Raw genomic sequence first — 22,216 nt, 5'->3', positions numbered from 1 at the left:
AAGCAGCAGTTCAACTTCTTCTTATTTCCTGATGACAACTGACAAAAAAACTTGATTTTGCACCCAAACAGACTCGTAGCTGTCAAAAGGAATGTAGAACGGCCTGAGTATGAAAGCCTTGTTCAAGAGAGGTAAAGATGAATCACAAAAAAACTCTCATTTTGCTTTTTTACCCTTAACATCAAGTGAGCCTTAAGGACCTAAAATGGCAGATGTTAACAAGTATTTTCTGTGCAACATAAGAAAAAAAATTCGGACCGATGAAAGAGGAAACGTTTCCCTCTCAGGATCACTCATCTGATCTGCGAACTGCTAAGGCTTACTTTATCGAAACAAGTGGGGCTATTTTTAGAGAGATAAAGAAAAGACAGGTTTCAGAACGCAGAATACTGTTCAACTGTCCACAGCTGAGGACCGATGTTAGCCTCAAATATATGATTTCTTGGTCTTTACTCTACATTTTAGTTTGGTGTACAAACACTTCAGGATCTTTTTCTCCATTGGGCTTTCAGGCTTTACCTTTCAATATCGCTCTATAGGTCAAAGGTTAGTGGTTAATGGCTCTGACGCTGATGGCCGCATGCTGAATAAACAAATGATTTTCCAATGTAAGCTGAGGTACAGGCAGCTTCTTAGTCAACAGGCACTTCACTTCCTCTTAACCCTTCCTGCTCTTATGACAGGCGACGATGGGCGCTTTGCACTGGACTTATTGTTTAGCCAGGAAGCGCTTCATATCAGTGGTCAACTGTGTGACTGCCTCAGGACTGCTAAAAGTGACTAATGAAAGCATGTGAGTGTGAAAAAAACAAGATTTCACTGCAGGTTTTACAGGCACATTTTATTAAGGTCACTGTATAGAGTCTACCCAAAACAATTGAGAGATTCTATCAAACTGGGTCAGAGTTTTCAGCTATTTTCCGGGGATTTGTTTGTGTTCTGGTCCACAGCTGCCGGCACGGCAGCATGAAGATCCACTGGGAGTTGTGGAAGTCACCGGGGAACGAGCCAGGAGAGAGCCCAAGACAACAACAGGGTAGAGGGACTCTACTCTTCTGCTCCAATGAGTCAACATTGAGAAAATATTTCGTGAATCACTTTGAAATAGAGCTGCTTTTGGGTGAAGCAGGACAAATCAACAGAAGAATGAGCGTTAACTCAGGAGGTGTCATCCGTATCATAAACAGCCTTCTGATCATGGTGGGCATGACTTCAGTCAGTGACTGCTTCTGTTTATCAACTCATTTGACTTCTTTCACAGGAAATGTCTCCCAGAACTGTAGAAACCCTTCGTCAGTGTTACAATTAAAAAGTGTACCTTTGAGACTCAACGTTGTCTTTAAGATCTATAGCAGATTATTGAAGTGTTTACTACCGAGAACATGAGCTGTAGGAGTATGAATACGATTTTCTTTTCCTTGAAAATGTTTAATTCCAGTTTCCTTTTTGTTCTACAGTATTAGTATGTTCATGTTTAATCCTGTAGCACTATATCACTAAAATGGCTTTCAAAAGGTGTTCATGCATTACATGACTTTAACTTTCTCTAGCTCAGTAAAGTGTCTCAATCTCACATGATTCTTCCAAATGACATTTCTTCAGCTGTATTAACAGTACAACCAGTTGCTTGCTCTGCCCTCTAGTGGCTCCACCAGGAACCAACAATCAAGTCGGCAGTGAATGCCACATTTAGTCTCCTCACTACTGAAAGTGTGCACAGACATGAACAAAACGAAAACAGACCAGCTACTTCAACTCATCATAGTGTATATTTATTTTACAATTGTATGCCATCTTATCAGTTACAAAAACAAAAAGCAGCCATGGAATAATATACTATCATCTCCCAGAATGCAACAAGGCTTTTTTCAATGTGAAGTTGAAATGCAGGTTTAAGGGAAATTGATGTAAGGTTTTTACTTTAAGGCTTTTTCTTCAAAGTGAACACCAAGTTGACGATAAACATGTCACTTACTGTGTATTAATGTACAATACACACATCAATAATTTAAATCAAAGATAACAGCCATCTTCAGATGAATGAAATTCCAACAGAAACGTGGAAATGCTGGTTTCCAATTGTCAATAACTTAAATAGAAGTATTGGGGTTCAATAGGAGACTAAACACAGCGTCTCAATGCGGCTGGTGCAAACGAGGCAAATGGTTTGAGAAGAGCCGATTCACCGACAGGCACTTCACCACGTCTGACATGTTTTCATCAGCAGGTAACACCGTCTCTTACTCCGCCTCGCTCATCAATCAAAAGTACTGCAACAATGCGTTGACCTCGCTGTCCAGCATCGCTCCGTGTGAATAAAGCCGACGCACAATACTTACGATAATGTTTAAAAAAAAACAACAACAAATAATTCATTCTTTGGATAACCATAACAGCTACTGCAAGATTATCAATTATAAAATAAGACGTTAATAATCAGCGTCACTCTCCACTTCAAACTGAAGAGAGAAACACAACCCTCACATTAAAAGCATTTATGCCACCATCTGAGATATATATCGTAAACAAAACCTTTTGTTTTTATTCTTTTTAAGTTACAGTTTGGGAGATGTTCTGGCACATATTTGCAGATTGCATGGCGTCAAGCACAAAGGCATGGAAGCATGTTATAGAAATGTACTACAGTTGCATACAAACACATCAGGGACCGGGGGTCCGGTTCCTTTCCCTTCCCTCAAATGTGTTCACTCCAGCTCGTGTCTGCAAAAACTGAGACTCCTTTTCATAGAAATATAACTCATTCTAAAATGGCCGAATGGAAGGGAAGGTGAAGCCCGTCCCTGGAACACAATATAAATATGAGATCACAGCTGGTTACAGAGGGCCGGGGGGCCGGGGGGGGGTGTCTCAGTTAAGCAACTCCAGGTAAGTGATCGGCACTTTGCCCTTCTGGTTGCCACGCTCACCCATCAGCCAGTCTGAATCCATGCCGGGGACGCTGCTGACGACGATCACCTGCAGAGACGGTACATCCTCAGTGTCTGTACAAAGGTTACACTGGAGCGTGGCAGCAAGGCACATTACTGACATGGCAGAAGCTCACGTCAGTACAATTTGTAGCACTCATCAACTTTACAGTTTCCCGCTTGTCAAAGACACCAAATGCATGAACTGCTTGGTTGTGAATCCCTGTTATTATCAAAGTCAGTTCGGCATGGGCAGACTGGAAAATGTGCGTGAATGCGAGTGTCGGAGCGAATGAGGTAATGCTGGTTCACTGTTAGTCCACCGCTGGCTCGTCGGGGACAGTTCGGTGCTTTTCCAGGAAAGGGAGTGGCTGATGTTCCGCTACGATACAGGAACTGCTGCACTGCAGTTTGGTTTCAGACTCGGCTTCCCAATTCAGTTAGTTTAAAAAAAAAAAAAAAAAGGTTGATTCTAATATTAAAATTAAAACTGGAAAATAAACTACAATTAAAAAAAAACTAAAAAAGGAAACAACATAAGAGTCGATGAATATGGAACCCAGCTTAGAATGGAGCAACGATTACTTCAGACTCACCTCGTCAGCCAGCAGGGACAGCTCGCTGCTGCTGGCGGCATCGTAGTCGTAGAGCACTCGGGCTTTGCGGCTGCCGTTGGAGCTCCGCAGCTCGTTGAATCCGCCCGACGCCGTGGAGCTGCTGCTGCGGCCCGCGGACACGCTGGGCAGGGAGGCCGACACCGGGATGGTGGGCACCGAGACGCTGGCCCCGCCCGACACCGACGATTGGTTGTTGTTGGAGAACGTGGAGGGGAAACTGGCGGGAGGAAGGGGGGTGGGGGTGGGGGTGGGGGTGGGGGGGGTGATGAACACTGGCAACTGCAGACCACTGTGCCACCCTGCAGCAGAGCTGGGTGATTAAGTGTTTACCAGTCCAACGTTCAGGCTCTCTCTCTCCTCGTATGAACTAGATAAAGCTGACTCCTCGGTGACCTCATCCCTGATTAAGTATTAGTCACTTTCAACAGAAAAGAGAAACCTTTATGTAACCCTACCTGAACTACTTCATCGCACAAAGGATGAGAAGATCATTGCTGCTCCCTGCATTAACACTATATTAACACTATTCATTTTGAAAGGAGCACTGAGATGAGTAATGATCCTTGTATCTCAGAACAAAAGCTGTCTTCTATGTGACATTACAGAAAAAAAACTGCCCCTAGTGTAGAGTGACACCAGTGAGCTGAGTGATAAACGGTCACTGTGGTGCTTCACCTGCCCAGCTGCTTCTGGAGATCCACCATGTACTGGTAACACTGTGCGTAGTACGTAGTCTGGGCCTCCACGAAGTCATTCAAGCAGCGTAGGTGATGAGCCTGGTAATGCACGAGGAGACGAATACTGAAACGTTCACTCAGTAGATGTCTTAGCTTCACCGTTCTTATCTTTTAAAGTTAGATATGCATCATTCCATAACAAACATTTTGTCATCTTAAATTAAAATCAGTATTCTTGGCAAACACCAGCTGCAAGACAACGGCGTCCCTAAATGCCGTTTAACGACAGAGAGGTGATTAAAGCAGACGACCTGAGAGAGGAGAGGAGGCTGAGCCGGGCTGAGCCGGGCTGAGCCGGGCTACGTACGTGGGTGCTGCTGACGCCTTCTAGCAGCAGCCGGGTGATCTCTGCCTGCCGGTCAAACTCGCTCTGGGTCATCCTCAACTCCTGCTCTGCCTGAGAACCAAGAACCAAAAGTAGACGTTTAGAGAGCAACAACACCAGTCCACCGGGTTGGAGAAATGATGACGATCCAAGGGAGCAAAAATCAAGTCCACTTTTCTTATCATCTATGACTGTAACCACAATGCTTTACAGAGCGAAACAGACATATGGCTTGAAAGTAAGAGTGAATGAACATGCATCAGACTAACAAATTGGTTTGCTGATATTCTCTCTTTGAAAGGCTTCATTATCTGTATTTGAGTGACGTTTATGTCCCGTGGATTCTAACATGGAAATAAACTCTTTGGCATGGAAACAATGAAAACCATTTAAGCTGAATATCAACATTTACCACTCGTTAGTCCATACAAAAACCACAAGAGAAAATAAAGCTGAGTCTGTATATGTGCATATGACAGGATATGGCTTCAGCAGAGAGGACAGAGGCCCATCAAGGAAAGACAATTAAACAACTAAACATGAAGCGTCTGTCCTCAGGGAAATGTTTCCCTTTCCTCATATTGAGCCAGAGGATTCTATGAGAGTCTTGAGGAACAATGGTTTGTTGAGACTCTCTAAACAAGTCCAATAAACATACGGTCTGGGACAACGGCCGTACTGTCCTGAACCCTCTACAGCTCACACCAGAGCCACAGACAGAACATGGACAGCGTTTGGTTCTTGTGGGACTCCAAGATCCAAAGGTTCTCCATGAGATACGACGGTACGTGTCATGGAGGAGATACAGAAAGCTCCGGGCAGCAGCTGTTCACACTGCTACCAGGTGGTTTGGTTAGTGTGTGTGTGTGTGTGTGTGTGTGTGTGTGTGTGTGTGTGTGTGTGTGTGTGTGTGTGTGTGTGTGTGTGTGTGTGTGTTCAATTCAAAGATAGCTCCAACATTCCACTCACCTCTGTCACTTCCTCTGCTCACATCTGCTGCTTTGCGTTTTGAAAACAGTGACACAGTAGTTAGAGCTACAGCTGCTGCAAACAACGCTGCCAACACAACAACACACCCTCACACCCGGCGTGTGTGTTTGCGCGAGGGCGAAACGGCGGCATGCTTTCACAAGAACCACACTCTGTAGACGGTAAGAGGACTGCGACGAAGTAGCACAGACATGTTTCTCACTCCTCGGCTTTCACACAGCCAAACCACCTTGGTGTGGTGGGTGTAACACCCGTCACACAAAGACTAACGGTGTGAACCAGCCGCTACTGTTGACAGCACACACACACACACACACACCTTTGTTTCTATGGATTAAACAAACTGTAAAGACCACTCGACAGCCCTGCTCTTTGGAAAAGCTAAATGCTTCAAATGAGCAGGCTGAGAAGCCACAGGGAGAACTTGGCTCTGAATAAACCAAAGGAATCACGGTAATGGATGAAGTTGGGCTCACTGGGTCTCATCTAGATAGTTTCGTTAAGCCGTCGTGGAAAATCGTGCTCAAAAGCCACTCATTTACTCGAGATGCTCTGAAGACTGCAGCCAAATAGCTTTGCTGGGATGTTGCCCAGTGCTGTAATGTCCATCCAGCAGCCTGACGTTACATCATACTGTGCAGTGATTCTTGTAGTTCTGTAATGTAATGTAATGTACAGCAGCTTAGTCGGGTATTTTCTCACTGGCGTTCTACTCTTGATGCACAAGCGGGGAATACTAGAGATATCATCTTCAGACATGGTTATCTGGAAGACTGTTGAGACCCTTTAAGCGCCAGTTTGAATCAAATGAAGGTTTCTTTTAACAACTAGACATGCGGATGAAAAGCTGCAGGTCAGCACGACTCTTGATTTATCACGAGCAAACGTCATGCATCGTCTTTGCAGTGTTAGATATCGTGACAAGATACAGAACACTACAAAGGCAGCAGTCAGCCGATACATCGTATTAAAGCTTTACGGCGCATCGCTCTGTAACACCATGTTTTTATACAACAACTCCATCTGTCTTGTAAAACCATCAGCTGGTCACATCATGTCAACGTTCACTTTCATTTAGTCCTGCATAATAACCTAGATGGTGAGCCAAAGTCAGGAGGCTAATGTTATTTGAATGTGTAAATACATATTTAAATCAACATTATTAGATCTTTTCTGCTGCTTTGTATAATATTAACCTTACTACGCATCTTTGGCACAAACATTTCTTGAAGGGTGAATGTTAAATCGTATCTCATGTGCAGGTTTCACCTACGAGTTGTGAACATTAACGTTTGTGAATTAGGCTGCAACTCAAAAACAGTTCCTGCCTTCCTCCACTTACACATTTAAACTGGATCTTTTCAGTTTGAGTTATTCAGAATTTAAATTAGGTTGGAAAGACATCAGATTACAGTGAGTGAATTCAATACAGGACTCAAGACTGAATAAAATGCAAAAACCCAAAACCTATCTTTGAGAGCCTAGAGAGACTTGGTAGACTCTATGCTGTTTGTTGCATCCCTGAAGCACAATGCTGTCTTTTAGGCCCCACACACACACACACACACACACACGTAATGTTTCACAATTCTTTGGTGATCTTCCCCCTGCATCTCATGAATAGATGGCTTATTTAGCGTCGAATGGTTTTTTAAGGACACTAGTGCCCGTGAACAACAAAGAAAAAGAGAAGCCCAGATGTCAGAGGAAGAAGGGGAGACCATGGCAAGACAACGACTGTCCAGAAAAAGGGAAGTCTGAAGTTCCCAGAGCTTCTCATGTGACTGTGTGCAAGTCACAAGAGACACAATGATCAGCTTCATGTTGTGTAACTCGGTGTGGCAGCCATGACTTCAGACAGCGCTGTTGGATACAAACGCACAGACAGCTCTTCTTCCTCTGAAAGGAAATTGCCTAATGATTTTAGAGATTGCAGAATTCACCAACACTGTTCATTAATTAGTATCAAAATGACCGATAGCCATCCAGATGCATTAGTGTGTGTGTGTGTGTGTGTGTGTGTGTGTGTGTATACACTTACCGCAGCTCTAGCATCAGCCATCCTGGCTTTCTTTAGTCTGGTTTTGGCTGCATCCAAATCCAAACGTTTGACCTGCAGTAGCTTCCTCTCTTTCTGGACACAAAACACAATAAAACCCTCAACAAACAGAAATCTTAGTAAATATATGATTTCTGATTATTAATGCTGCAAATTAGAAAGGGACGTCATCAAGACACTCCTCTAGAGCCACTAGTGCTGACAGTCAGCTCCAGATAAAAGTTCAGAGTGAAGATGATTTTAAGACCGGTCGCCAGCAGGCCAACTCACCAGGATGGTTTTGAAGTCTCCCTCTAAAAAGTTTCTGAAAGGTGTCAGGAAGTTGGTGGCGGCACTTTGGATTAGCTCCCGTTCGGCGCCCCCAATCTGCTTCTCCGTCTCACCGCATTTTATCAGAGCATTTCCTGTAACGGTCAGCGGCACACAAACACACGTTCACTCCCAAACATAGCACTGGACTGCATAATGTGGCACCGCAGTCGAAAAAGTAAGGCCTCAACACGTCCGTTTATAGGAGACACAGAGGCCCGAGGACACGTACAAGTGCAAGAAGCTGCGTCTGCCGAGACTGAGGAATGACGCCGACCACGAAAGACTGCTGCAGAGGACTGAGGTGATGTTCAGCATCATAACAGAAGAAGGTTTTCTCTATAATCGCCCAGCCCTAACTTCAATCATTTTATGCTCCATGAATTAGGAAATATTGTGGGCGAGGATTGTGTTTGTCAACCAACAACATGAATCAAGTAAAAAATAAAATAAAGATGCTTTTAGTCACAGCCAAAGTTGACCAGAATACAAGTCCCAGTATGCCAGGCAGCTCACCGTAGGCAGTGCCGGGACCAAATTCACCTCCCGACTCAATCATGGACTGGCCCAGCAGGTCGTGGTTGTTCATTCGCGGCGGGGCTTTTTTCTCCAGTTTCTCGTACACAAACTCTTCTAGCCGGACATCTGCAGATCGCAAACAAGAAAACTTAATTAACAAAGTCACAAGACTACAGCGAGGGAGCCAAATGTAGGACAGAGAGTCCAAACAGCCTGCTCTACATGTGTGTACCAAAAGAGAGGCTCTCATAATGACAAACCATGACAAGACAGTGTTACCACATCACACAGATGAACGCGGACAGTCACAGTCAGCACATCTGTGCCATGTTGTTTGGATGTACATCAGGATAAGAAGAAGAAGAACACATCCAGTTTAAAATATCACAAGACTGTAATCAACAGCTGGTCTGTCTGTGTTTGTTGTGCTACAGCGTCATGGTGTGAAGGAGGAGGATGCACAGCTGAGCTGACAGACTTCACAGACACCCTACCTACTGATGTATGCCAAACACCACCCCAGAGACGCTAAGCATGGTCTCTGTGGGACCCTGGCAAACATGGAAATCCAGGTTTTCTGGTTCAATGAGCTCCTCTTGAGTGTAGCTGCTCTCATTGATCAACACAGTCCGGTCCAGTTCACCCCAGAGTCAACAGCGGTCTTACTTGGGTTGGGCTGCAGTAACACTTCCGTCTGCTTCATAATCCTCTCCGTCCACTGCTTGGTGTTCTCAGCTCTGACCAACAGGTTCTCCAGATGAGCATCCAGCTCGGTTTTTTCAGCCTGGCCGAGTTTCTCTTCTGTAAACTGAAAAAAGAAAATATCCGGTTACAGTGTCCACATGAGCTTCCGCCTGTGGAACGTCATGCGAGGCATGGACGGGGTAACCAAAGAAACACACGCTAGATGTTGATGGCTCTAATGGTTTCTGCGGCCTGCTTTGATTGCTATGCTGGCATACGGTAGAGTGTGAGCGACAATAGAGACTGGGATGTCGCGGGTACTATTTAAACAACAGTCATGTAACCGCAGACAACTTTTAAGGGTACAACATTTTCTCCCCGATGACAGCAGGCTACTTAGCAATACAATAACAGCCACAACAGCGTTAAGCTAGCTGCTTAGCATGGGAGCTAACGCTACCTGACTGATTACACTAGCAGCTAACGTTGGTTAGCAACAACGTCCACACACTAGACGGTCAAACTCACTTGTACCGCACGGCTTAGGAAAGTACCGGCGTCTGCGGCTAACCGCTTTACGTTAAAATCCATGGCACCGCGGGGGCAAGAAGCACTTCAAACAACAGCTAGTTCGTCTCACAGTCAAACTGTCATCCCTGTGAAGCTCAAGCAACTTTTTTTTTTTTGTCGGAGTTCCACCCAGCTGTTGGTCCTGACAAAGATAATGTACGGACAAGATAGTTCACGTCTCCACCCGCATCTGACAGCTGAGAGAAAATCTCGCGCTTGCGCATATCGTCACACGACAAAAAGGGAAAGTTGACAGCAGAAAATGATGTCAATTAATTGAAACAACTCAAGATTGAGTCAGTAATAAGTGTTGCTGTTGTTTTTGATCGACTGCCCAGCAAATACCCGCAATACCCTGGGCTTGTAAGAAACTACTTTTATCTGCGTAGTCATTTCATGATACGTGGGAGTGCTAACGGGTCCCAGCTTCTTTGACAGCGGTGAAGAGGTCGACGCGCTCTGCTGTGCTCAGTTGTACGGGAATGACAAGTCGCTGCCATTAGGCTAATCTTATGTTGCATTCATGTCATGCGAAAATACAGGAATCATGTAACGAGTAATGCGGAAAAGAAGTTGTGAAAATAAGAAGAAAAATCGAAATGTTCCACAATAACAAGCATCATCGAGATGTGACCTTTGTGAACAGAGAGACAGTTCAAACTGAAGTTAATGCTTTGGGAAAAGTAATCTAATTCATATTCACACGTTAGAAAATGAAAGGACATATAAAAGAGTGATTTCACTACACTTCTATGTGGAGGAGGAATAAGAGGAGGAGACATGTGAAAGAGGGAGGCTCATTTGTCCTCATAAGTTATGCATTTTCTTATTACTTGCAGTTATGGCTAGACTCCAAACTTGGCGGTATGCACTGCCAGTCAGGCAACAATGGAAGACAGGGATATTAGAATATTGTCTATTTTGTAATTTTATATCATCATAATGCAACTTCGGTACATGCAGGTCGTTCTTGCAACATAATATCTTTTGCAACCCTCGCCTCTTTCTTAGAAATTGTCCTGAGGAAGAGGACTTTGGCAGATTTTGGAAAAACAAAAACACTCTTCAGGTCTGGATGTAATTATGCCAGACAGAGCCTGCTACCTGCTGCGTGGGAGGATGTCAGGCAGAGAGAGAAATCAAATGACTTCCCCTCTGTAGGCTACCAACGCACCGTCAGCTACAGCCTTTCAGCCAAACGATGGCTCGAAGGTTTCCTCATCCACACGTGTGTTGCTATGTTCGGTTTGGGCTTCACGAATAATAATGCCGTGAGTTTTCCCCATCAGACACGTACGCTAGTTTGCACTGCCAAGATGTCATGTAATACCAGTTTACATAAACAGTATTGATTTACAACCTGAAATGTTTCAGATTTGAACAAGCTGGAACTATTGCCTATTTATCATCAAGCATAAGCTGTAAAACAGCAAAAGGTCTGCAACAGTAGCCCACGCACCGCATTTTTTTAAATAACCACACTATGTCAAAGATATTAAGGCTTTGGCTTTGCTTCATGCTTGGCTAACTTTCAGAATTGTTGGGGCGGGTGTTTTAAACACGTGAATATGGAAGTCAGCACTTTCAGGAAGGCCGAACAGCTCCTTTGAGGGAGGAATCGGTTGCTGTCTGGTTGTTCCAGTAGTAAATCTGTGTGTATCTGCTCTTTCACTTCACAATTACGGAAAGCACTCAAGGGTAAGAGAGGACCAAAACCAGCTGAAACTTCAGCAAAATGACTTTCTCATCAACGTATGTTTCCTGAGATTAGGAAATCCCAACTGTCCACTTTGCAGCAAAGAACTAATGGAATAATGCACGCATGTCGGTGACATTTAGGTTCTTTATTTGAGACATTTCTTATAATGCAGCTGCTGAGGGTAAATGAATTCCAGGAGCTCAACACAACATAAATACCTTGCACAGACTTTCACTTTCTTACATGATGCAGCTTTGACAGAGCAAGTGGATTCGAGTTTCATTCAGCACAAGACTTTAGAATGTGACTGTCATGGATCGCCGTGTCAAAGTACATCTGCAACTTGAGAAAGTCTTCTAGCTTCAATTATCCACACTCCATAAATACTTGATGTGGGATAAAAAGAACTGCATTTAGGGCAAAATCAAAGCTGAACTACAATTGCAGCTTTTTTTGGACCAAATTTTCGGATAGCTCCAGCAGCAGAGGATATCTCAGCGTCCTCTTCCTCCAAGACTCTGGGACTCCCTGAGGACCAGTCTGAAAACACATGGAGACGACAGCTGAAAGCACAAAGCTTTCAGAAGATCTGAGCTCTCTGTCAAGCTCCTCACACGAGCTCCACGATTATAATGATAATACACTTATATAACTAAATAAAAGTAGCAACAAAAAATATCCATATAAGAAAAACAACAAATATGATTCATCTGTGATTCATCGCCTTGAAGGCAATCCTCTTATATTATGTGTTGTTTTTCTTAAAAGGATAATTGTATTGTTTCTCATTTTAATTTCATTTTTAATCTTTGTTTACGTCTTTCTCTAATGAAGCCTCCCAGCAGAAGTATTTCACAGATTGTACTTGTACAAGCGTAGTGACAATAAACATCTGGAATCTTGAACAATTACAATATGCTAAATTATAAACGTGAACCATGAAACAAACATGGTTGATACCTTTGCTGCTTTTAAATGATTATTTTGCCATTGTTGATTGATTTTGTGTAACATTGTACAGTATGTTTAATCACTCTTTAGAAATATAAACTATTATAGAAAAAGCACATTTCTGAACGCATTTCCTACTCAAAACAGTATCAGTGACTAATGACTATTTCATATGCCTGAGAGCCACACTCCTGCAGTACCTGTGCCCCAAAACAGGCTCCTATGAAGGAGGCTCTGCTGGCGGTGCATCCCCCGCAGCGCATGGTGTCCCTGACTGCTTCATCCAGCTGTTTCAGCTTCAGGACTCCATGAAGCGCTCCCTGGAACGCACCAGGCAAAGCTAGACGCAGACCCAGATTTAACAGATTAATGCAGGGACAGATCAGCAGTCAAATACAGAGGATCCAGACTTTTTACGTGTCCTTATATTGCCACCAAGTTACTTCACTGTGCATTATTTAATTTCCTTTTGCAATCTCATTATAAGTAGGCTTGTAAGTCGAGCAGACCTGGGGCTGCACAACCTCACATGTACATTAAGCATCTCAACCTTTTAGCCCCGTAAAACCTGAGACACTCAACTCAGCAGGAAGGGGAAAATGAAAGGGAAGGAGGAGGGAGACCATTAGTCAGGAGATCAAAGGACGGAGGACCCTCCTAACGGATATGCTGACAGGGAGGGTACGCAAACCGTGCCAAGTCAACAGACCCGGATCCCGCTGCCACCGCCTGGCTTACCTCATGTGTTTGTGAACACAGCAGGTACGAGCTGTTGGGATGTCTTGGATAGGTTGTCCTTCACCTGGTGGATATGCGCTTCAGCAGAGATCCAGGAAGAAAGATAAACTGTATTGTTTAGTGTTCAAACATTGAGGCCCATTTTTGGCCGTGGCTGCCTGTTGTCATAACACACATTATGTATCTTCTACATCTTTTCTGTAACATTATATATTGATTTTGAAAGACAAATGCTATTATAAAGACCATTTTGTGTTTTGTGCAGTTTTGACCACTTTTCCCACGAGACCTTTTTGTCTGTGTGGTCTGTTCTACCTGCTTGTTTTAGGGAAGGATGAGAGAAGAGCAAAAGTAAATAGTTCTGATAAATACTCTTAACCATACAGCAGATTTCACACCAAAACCACCATGACTGATTACGTTAAATGCAATGTACCAGCTGCTAGCAGCTACAGGTCACCTGCCTTGTTTTATCACAGATATACTTAATTAAATAGTATGACAAAAAGAAAAATGTATGTTTTAATTTAAAATGTTTTAGTTAAAACTTAAACTTGTGGCTTTAGAAATGCCGGTGGGTTGATTTTCTTTTAGCTTTGGAGTTAGCCAGGCTAACTGTTCACCTCTGGCCGTATGCTAAGCTAAAGTAATAAACGTAATAAAGTATTTTGTTGCTATAATATCATTATTGCTTTGAATTTCAAGAGGACCAAGACACATGTAGCCTTACCAACGACAGCCCGGTCCAGCTCCTGAGGGTTCTGTCTCTTCGGGTCGTTCAACTGAGCCAGAACTGCATCCAATGCATTGGGATCTGGACCATTCAGAATGAAATGCTCCAAAAACCTGACGATGTTAGACAGACAAACGAAGAGTAAGCCTGCCTTCACTCCTGTCAACATAATTCTGCAGCTTGTGTGCATGACCAAAAGGTTATCATCTTCTTCAGGACCTTCTCTCACCTCGCTGCAGCCAGCGTCACAGCCACACACATGTCGTTGTTCTGGGTCACCCGCACGGCTCTCTCCACTTTCTCCAGCATCTCAGGACGGCCTGCGAACATGGCCACCACCGGAGCCAGCTTAGTGACCCCGTCCATCTGACAGTCCACATCACAGCCTCAAAAACAAATACACAAACAGAGATTAATGCCACCAAAAACAAATGTTGTCACGCACTTCTGATCTGTGATCTTTACCAGTTTCTTCTTTGCCAGCATCCACATTTCTGATGAAAGCCTTCAGGCTGCTGTTTCTCCATGGGCCGTCTATGGGGAGGATGGCTTTGGGACCTAACAAATGAAAAACAGCTGGTTTATATAGGGAAATGAATGCATTTGACAGCTTCACCCTCATTAATAAGATAGAATCAGAGAGGCCTGGAAAGGGGACAGAAGAAGGGAGAGAGGAAGAGAAACATTTCCTCGTCTGTCGATGCAGTTTATGTTTCTGTAGGTGGAGCCATTTTCTTTATCTACTCCGTCACTGCCAATGATGATGACACAGCTCGTCTTATATTATTCTGAGACATAAAGCTGTCTACAGTTTACTGCACTCAAAAGCGCCCTACGTGCTGTGGTGATATACAGCACCATGTATTTATATGATATTCTGACCGTAAAAAAAGCAGCACCAATCCAAAGCTCTGAGCACCGAGAACAGAGAAGTCTGACTGTGTGGAATATCTTAGAGGGAATTCCCCATCAGCTGGTAGGGAAAAACACTGTGCACAGAGTTATCAGACAGTAACAGAGGCTCTCACATCCGTCTGGGCCAGTTAAGTTGATGATTGATACATATGGACATCACAATATCGACAGTTGCATGAGAGCAGAACGGGCACGGTGTACCTTCTTTCTTCCTGTAAGGATCATTGAGAGGCAGGTCGTACACGGTTCCTGGGCCAAAGAACTTGTAGATGCGCTTGGTCAAGTCTTCCACATTAACATCTGCACACACATGACATACTGTATCTTTAAGAAAACAGTCATTTTCGTTCACTATTAAACACGCTGAGGTGACATCGTCATCAGCCCCAGGAAGTCAGAGCACTCAGAGGGAAAAAATCGAGCGCAACCCCTGATTAAACCACACCGTGTCCTTTTTAAACTTCAGCTTGGCGTAACGGTTCCCCATGCTTTCAGTCCTTTCAGTCTCAGCTAAAAGACTTGTCTCCTGGCTATTGCTTCATGTAGTCATTTACAAAATGTTCACTTGTATCAGGAAAGACAAAGAGTAAATCTTAAACATCTGAGAAATCTTTCAAATCTTTGAAGAGTCGTCCTCCTTGAAACATCGGGATTTATGACAAATGTATTCTTAATTTTACCAACAGTAACAATGATGATTAACTATGATGATTTATTGGTTGAACGATGCTAGTGTAACACGTGTGTTGCTGCCTGCTACCTCCACACTGGCTCAGTGACTCAAGCAGGACGAATGCCTGGTCTCCATAGCAGGTCTGCTCGCCAGTCGTCCTGCGGTAGAAAGGATTCGCTGACTGAGGCCGGAACTCAGGATGGGGCTCCAGATCAGAGAGAACTTCTTTGAGCCTGTCTGGATCGTAGATCCAATGCATGGGCTGGGCTGTATGGGTGTGGAACACACACAAAGACAACACACACACACACACACACACACACACACACACACACACACACACACGAAAGAGAGAGAAGAATAGTAAAACATTCGATAGCATGTTTTTGACATGTCACAGATAGCATGGAAAGGGAAATAGATGTGTGTTGTTTGAACCTGAACGAGAATGACCTGTTCAGTCACCAACCAGGAGCTTACTTTTGGGATTACTTCCTGTAGTGTGCATCATTATATGGTGAGTTAAGAATTGCTTGGTAGTAAAAAGGCAAGTTTATTCATAAAGCATTTCAGCAACAAGGCATTTCAAAGTGCTTTATAAGGCTTCAAAAGAAACAGCACAAAAGGACACAATGATACCAATAAATGATCATTTTGGCTACTTTAGGTTTAGCATTGCAGCTGTTGCAGAAACCGTGCTTTCGTAACACTATGGTTGACGTCAAACTGACTTACACAAGTTAAGGAAACGCCCGTTTTTTTTATCAGTATGTACAGATGTTGCTTATTTTTCACGTAAGAAAACAACAAAAACAGTGTTTGAAACAGAACACTTTTAAAGATGTATGAAAGATAAGTGTGATGTATAAACTCTAGAGATGAACATGTATATAACATGAAACAGTAGAAGCTGTAACATGCCGTATGAGTAGAACTTAATGAGATATGTTCAGCGTAGGAAGCAGATTTCCCAGCACCAGTATCACACAGTTTATCTTACCTGCTGCATCTGCTGCTGCTGCCCCTATAATGGCCCCAATGGCTCTGTCTGCCAACGTCAAGGCCATCTGCTTTTATTTCAGACACAAGTACAGCATACACAGGAAATAATGTGAGGGTTCACTCGTTTGTTAGAACATAGATCGTCTGTCATTTTGATTTGATGAAGTAGAAATACAGCTCACTGTTGTTGTTGTTGTTGTTGTTGGAAATGGTCTAATGTAGCAAGTTACTAAGATAATTTTGCACATTGAGTTTTGTTTCAGTGTTTCAATTTATGAACGCAACATTCAGTATATCCAGACGCAGAAATCATTTTTATCTCTTTTTGTGAATCAAGTTTGTCTTCATGCAGTTTTCTACTTTTCTTTCTCTTAGACAGCAGAAGTTACCTTGTCAACGTATGCAACACAGCATTTGATTACATTACTGGTAAGAAGGTTAGAGGATTATTCTTATGCATCCAAGACTGTAACCGTAGACAGAACACACTTTGTATTTTGGTTCAGTTGTTTTATAATATGCTTAGAATATTAATGTGTATGTTTTCATTGAATACACCAGAAGTCCTTGAAACAACGTGGTGCATCACAATGAAGTGCTAGAGGACCTTTAATGTCAATAACTGGATAACTTGTTCAGCCTTACCTTTGAGCCTCGTCTTCACCTTTTAGTAAACCACTTGAAGTGTTGGAAAATGTCGTCTCTGTGTCAGTTTTCTGTCGAGGGGAGGGTTCCGCCAGCCGAGTGATAAGCACGCACCAATGGTAACCCATTACAGGAGGGAGGCCAAAGAGGTGGTAAGATAGAGGTTACAACACATGGGCTACTACAGTTATGTATGTATGTAAGGTTAAGTAAAAAAAAACATACCTTGAAACATTTTACTTTTAACATTCAGAAGGCAGCATCTTGTTTGAAAGTCATCCGGAGATGAATAACGATGTTTTGCAGCAGCTGCATTCATTCTGCTTCAGGCTGGTATTTCTATACTGTTGTGTTGCGAGGCTCAATGTTGGAGGTGTTAACTCTATTTTTGGGAACCTGCAGTATTTATGCAACAGCGGCTCATTAGGGGACTTGGCATAATCGTTACTTGCATACAATATATTTATAATCTTTATTCATAACGGTGCTGTGAGGTTGTGCTTATAGGCCCGGCAGTGCGTTGAGCTAAATGCTAAAGTCAGTATGCTAACATGTAATTACAATGTAAACACGTTGATGTTCAGTGAGTAATGTTTCCCAAGTTCTTGCTGTAGCATGTTAGCATGCTATAATCTGCTGATAAGCATCAAACACAAAGCTGATGAGAATGTTTCGCAGGTATTTTTGAAATATCTGACCTGACAATGGTGAAAGCAAGTAAAACAAATAAAAGGAAGAGAACATATAACTTGCAAGTCTACTGATCAAACTCAGCTTGTGTTGCATCTTGATACGACCGACTGTCTCCATGCTTCTTCAGACAACAGTTCTGCTTTGCAGGGTTTTTGAGGCCCTCTACAGACGTGACACTGGGCTTGGGGCTCCAGCCATAAGGACTGTTTCTGAGCCTGACCTCGTGACTAAACTCTGACTGTTTTAACAAAACCATAACGTCTTCTTTAAATCCCTCAACTCATTTATCAGTTAATTTGCACTTGACGAACTCTACTGCGACACTGGAGGGCAATTTACTATGTGTTGAAATAGCTTTCAAAGACTCTCTTTGTCATTTGAATTCGTCACGCTCTCTCTGTATATCTCCCACTCCATTGCGTCTATCCTGATGGATCCCCAGCTGATCCCCCTGTTCCAGGACTGGCCAGGCGCCACTTATCCCTGGCCTCTCATGGGTATCCCAGGCCATTGATTTCCCTCCTGGCCTCCTAAACCAGCAAAATAGAGTGCTACGGGTAGGGTCAGGTAATCAATAGCAGTTAGACGACGATGAACCAAAGCTGATAAGGGCTATTTAGTGATACCTCTGTGTTATGGTTGTGAATGTCATTCTGGAAGAAATCTGAAGGTATTTATGCTACTTTATGTTTAAACTTGCCATCTGTACCAAAATCCTTCTCAAGACATACTTATTAAAATTGTGCATCATTTAGGAGAAAAAAGGAAAGAGAGGAGCATGAAGGTCCTTTGATGAACGTTACACATTACATTCAAATGTGTGTAAATACATTAAGTCTCAGGTACAGCAGAGAGATCCATTTTCATAGGTCTGCAGGAAATGGATTTGCATTTGCTTTCTCTGGCCGGGAGATAACACGCCCTTCACAGAGGGTATAAACGAGCTGCACAAATAGATCAGCCACTTTCATCAGATCAAGTGACCAGCAGGGTGAAACTCTATAAATGAAAGCCTGGCAGAATTTGCAAGAAGATATTGATGGAGTGCGTGCAATGTGGCAGTGCCCGCACGTTCGGGGAGCTGCCGGTTATGATCGTCTGACGGTGGGGAGTGGAGGGGATGCCACTCTGTTATTTGATGCCAAAACTTGCAAAGCAACAATAAAGAAGGCATGTGTGTGTTGACCTGGACACAATGCTGTGGTCTAGCTTGTGACATGCTCTGTAACACTTTTACATACCCCTTTGTGTTGTTTTTTTCAGGCTCCAGCTTGTGGAAAATACAGCAATTATGACTGTAACCAGAAAAATAAATGAGTCAAATTATGCATCTACTAGCAATGCTGGCGGCTCTGTGAGGCAGAGTGATGCTTTGTGCTAAATGCTAACACTAGTGTGCTAACATGCTCGCAATGACAATGCTAACATGCTGATGCTGAGCAGCCTATACGATCTAGCATGTTGCCATTCTAGCGTTAGCTAATTAGCACTAAATACAAAGTACAGCTGAGGTTGATGGGAATGTCATTAGTTTTGCAGGATATTTGGTTATAAAACAAAGTATTGGAAACATTTAAACTTGAAAAGTCAGGTGATCATGAGGACTCATCCTCTTGCAACTATGTATGCATGTATAAAATGTCATAGCGATCCAGCCCGATCTCGTTCCCAGGTTGTCAAATACATATTGTCTGTATATGACGCTGGACTTCAAGGATGGATGGGTCGAACAAACACAGGACGTTCACCTTGGAGACCACTGTTTGTGTCCCATAAAATGACTGTAACCCAAACCACGATCTTTTACTACATCTAACCAAGAAGTTTTGTTGCCTAAACCTGAGGAGGTGACGCTAGAGTCCCGACCAAGCGTAACTTTGTGACTAAATGGGAATGGGGGGGGCAATCCATCCCATTAACCAATCTCGGATATTTAAAGGATTAAACTTGACTCGACATTTTGCTCAGGATGCAAAGTAACAAAAGATTCCTGTTCAAAATGTTTAGCCATGCTAGCTTGAGGGCTCTAGGGATGACACAGAGCTGATGACTCTCCCTTCAATCTAATTGATATACTTGCTTTTGTGTGATATCTTTTACTTTCTGATATCCTACATTCAATACCCTCTTATTGTTTGCCATCTTCTTGTTTTTGCTTTTCTTCAGTGACTCAGTGAATGCTTTTTTTATCTCTTATTTGATGTGTTGTGTTGTGATGGTGAGAGAAAAAAAAGCACTGGCAGTCAGATCAAATCTGCCATATGTGCACAGACATAATCACGCTGTTTCTTGGAACCGCACACGGTTAGTCATTACCTTCCAATTCTGGTCATATTCCGTTGAAATAACCCAGAAATAGGCCAGTCATTCATCTGTGCATTGATGGAAAATGTAAAGCAATAACAACATGTTTTGATGCGAATGCCAAAGTGCCAGGAAACATCATAAACTGTTGGAATATTTTAATTTTAAAAAGAACTGAGAGCATTGCAATTTCCCAAATGTATGATTGTGTTACACTTTTGTGTTTGTGTGCCTCGCCTCATCCCTGCACAGCATTAATCAGAGGAATGCTGATAATTGTCTGGCTGAGTGGCTGTCCTTCTCGGCTGCGGAGAGTGAAGCTGAAACAGGAGAAGGGTGCCGAGAGGTATGCCAGCATCCGGCTAGCCACCTCTCCTGTCATCTGCGCTACGCCAGCCATGGCATCCAGCTCGCAGGCCAGCGGAAGACAAACGCTGGACGCTCAGCCACACAAACTCCCTCCACTCCTGATCAGTCTTGATTTGAATACAATGTGGACAAACAAAAGAGAATTGACATTTCTGACATTCATCCAAATCATCTGCACAAGTGTGAAGAGAAGAAGGGGAGATGACGACTTCACAGAAGGCTTTACAACTGCAAAACGCTGCGGACTAATCTTCACAGCATCGTTTGCACAGGCCTGTGTTTAGTCTCTGTATGGAAATGATTCATCGGCATACATTCTTCTTCTACTGCGTAGGGTCCTTCTTCTGCAAATCTTAGGGACTCTGTGAATCTCGTTTCTATCTGGAGGATAGAAGGAAGTGAATCTTGTTGGTGTGTAGTTCTCTTCTTATCTTCCATCACTTCTGCACATACCATAAGAGCAGCCTCATGTAGCACTGCTAATGTGATTACCAGCACACCCTGCGCTATATAGAGGATTGTGTTTTCACATGTTGGATTTCTCATCCGTGTCTTTTGTTACGTAATGCATACATTTTAGTAATACATTTAGAATGCTATATGTATCACGTCCTTGTGATGCTTAAATCCCCTTTTGCACATCCTGAATCAGATGTTTATCTATCTAATCCCATTTACTACAGTATTTATGTAGCCTATTACTTTTTGTTGTAATAGTCCAACAGGGATCGGTAAAAACTTGTGTCCATCTGAATTGTATTGCAGGTGCGCTCTCACTTTGCAGCTCATCTAGATCAGTTGGGGCTCAACAGCAACTTGACAGTGACAGAGGAGAGCGTTGTCCTATTTCGTATTCTCTGAGCCACTCTGTATGTCTGGGCACAAACTATAAAGCCACATAATACACTGGCATTTGGTGAAGATGGAGCAAAGGCAGCCTGTGCATACTGTAATGATCCAACATCCTTTTCCGTTCTCATTGCTGCGCAATTTAAAACATTTAATTTGATGCTCATAAATCGAGCAGCCGGCATACAGCATTATCACACGGAGGCAGTAAAAGATAAGCCCAGCTTCAGTTAGACCATATATTGGCTCAGTCATGCCAATCATGCTCGCCTCTTAGCGAGATGATTAGCGGGGTTATGCATTTGGCAAGATGATTATGTTAGAAATGTTAATGCTTTGCGGAAAAAGTACGTCTTAACACGTATTTGCCTCTTTCTGTGGGAGTTCCTACAGTCACTAACAAAAAAAAGGTTCTCAAACCACATTATTATTTAGGTATATATAGCAGTATTATTGTTACAATGAAACATATCGTGATGTGTGGCCTCTTCTTTAGATGTTCGTGTTGGACACAAATCTAAATGTCACACCTACAAATGTGTAATGTCATGTTAGAATGGAAGTAGTAAGAACAGAAGTAGTTCTGTTTACTTTCCCCACAGCAGAGGAAACAATAGCAGGAGCGGTGATCATAAAGTGAAAAAGGCTCATTTAGAAACACCTAATCGGTCTTTAATTGTAAAAAGGGATTATATAAATTGGTAGAAGACAATCTGTGGTAGGCTGGTGAAGATGGGGGAGGAATGAGATGCATATTTATATATATATCACTGTTTACTGGAAACATGCAGTCAGCAAATGCTATTAAAAACAACTTTCCCTCCTAAACCGATGTAGCTGTACACGTCCTTTTTTGTTATTGTGTCAAAATAAGGAAGCACGATGCTCTCAAAATTCCATTCCATTGA

General features: G+C 43.0%; 2 protein-coding genes across 3 annotated transcripts; both read right to left on the bottom strand.

The window, feature by feature from the left end:
• Positions 1 to 1,750: 1,750 nt before the first annotated feature.
• sh3glb1a (SH3-domain GRB2-like endophilin B1a) lies at positions 1,751 to 9,896 on the bottom strand. The gene is made up of 9 exons (XM_068710081.1): positions 9,696 to 9,896; positions 9,150 to 9,291; positions 8,481 to 8,609; positions 7,926 to 8,059; positions 7,638 to 7,730; positions 4,589 to 4,678; positions 4,220 to 4,320; positions 3,524 to 3,761; positions 1,751 to 2,976 (listed from the first exon to the last, which is right to left on the bottom strand). Exons 1-9 carry the CDS (start codon positions 9,756 to 9,758, stop codon positions 2,869 to 2,871), a joined length of 1,098 nt encoding a protein of 365 aa, XP_068566182.1. The 5' UTR covers positions 9,759 to 9,896; the 3' UTR covers positions 1,751 to 2,868.
• A 1,670-nt stretch (positions 9,897 to 11,566) lies between these two features.
• On the bottom strand, positions 11,567 to 17,167 carry LOC137871951 (crystallin J1A-like). Of its 2 annotated transcripts, none has more exons than XM_068710080.1 (10): positions 17,094 to 17,167; positions 16,447 to 16,513; positions 15,534 to 15,713; positions 14,975 to 15,073; positions 14,324 to 14,416; positions 14,088 to 14,244; positions 13,856 to 13,971; positions 13,126 to 13,203; positions 12,588 to 12,727; positions 11,567 to 11,976 (listed from the first exon to the last, which is right to left on the bottom strand). In XM_068710080.1, exons 2-10 carry the CDS (start codon positions 16,511 to 16,513, stop codon positions 11,872 to 11,874), a joined length of 1,035 nt encoding a protein of 344 aa, XP_068566181.1. In that variant the 5' UTR covers positions 17,094 to 17,167; the 3' UTR covers positions 11,567 to 11,871. The 2 variants fall into 2 exon arrangements, with proteins under 2 accessions (XP_068566181.1, XP_068566180.1); XM_068710079.1 differs by having other exon boundaries at positions 16,447 to 16,516; positions 17,094 to 17,159.
• Between the last annotated feature and the right edge of the window lie 5,049 nt (positions 17,168 to 22,216).

Source organism: Cebidichthys violaceus, unplaced genomic scaffold (assembly GCF_023349555.1).
Source record: "Cebidichthys violaceus isolate CVI_PGR_0920_01 unplaced genomic scaffold, fCebVio1.0.p SCAF_15, whole genome shotgun sequence".
Taxonomy (NCBI): domain Eukaryota; kingdom Metazoa; phylum Chordata; class Actinopteri; order Perciformes; family Stichaeidae; genus Cebidichthys; species Cebidichthys violaceus.
The sequence above is the reverse complement of the archived record's forward strand: the minus strand, read 5'-3'. Positions and strand labels throughout refer to the sequence as shown.

Bases quoted from the DNA above. Each gene is read 5' to 3' on its own strand.
- sh3glb1a (XM_068710081.1), bottom strand. From the start codon at position 9,758: ATGGATTTTAACGTAAAGCGGTTAGCCGCAGACGCCGGTACTTTCCTA. The intron at 9,292-9,695 runs GTGAGTTTGACC...TTCTTTTTTCAG, and splicing joins TCCTAAGCCGTGCGGTACAA to TTTACAGAAGAGAAACTCGG. The intron at 8,060-8,480 runs GTGAGCTGCCTG...TGACCGTTACAG, and splicing joins TGGTCCCGGCACTGCCTACG to GAAATGCTCTGATAAAATGC.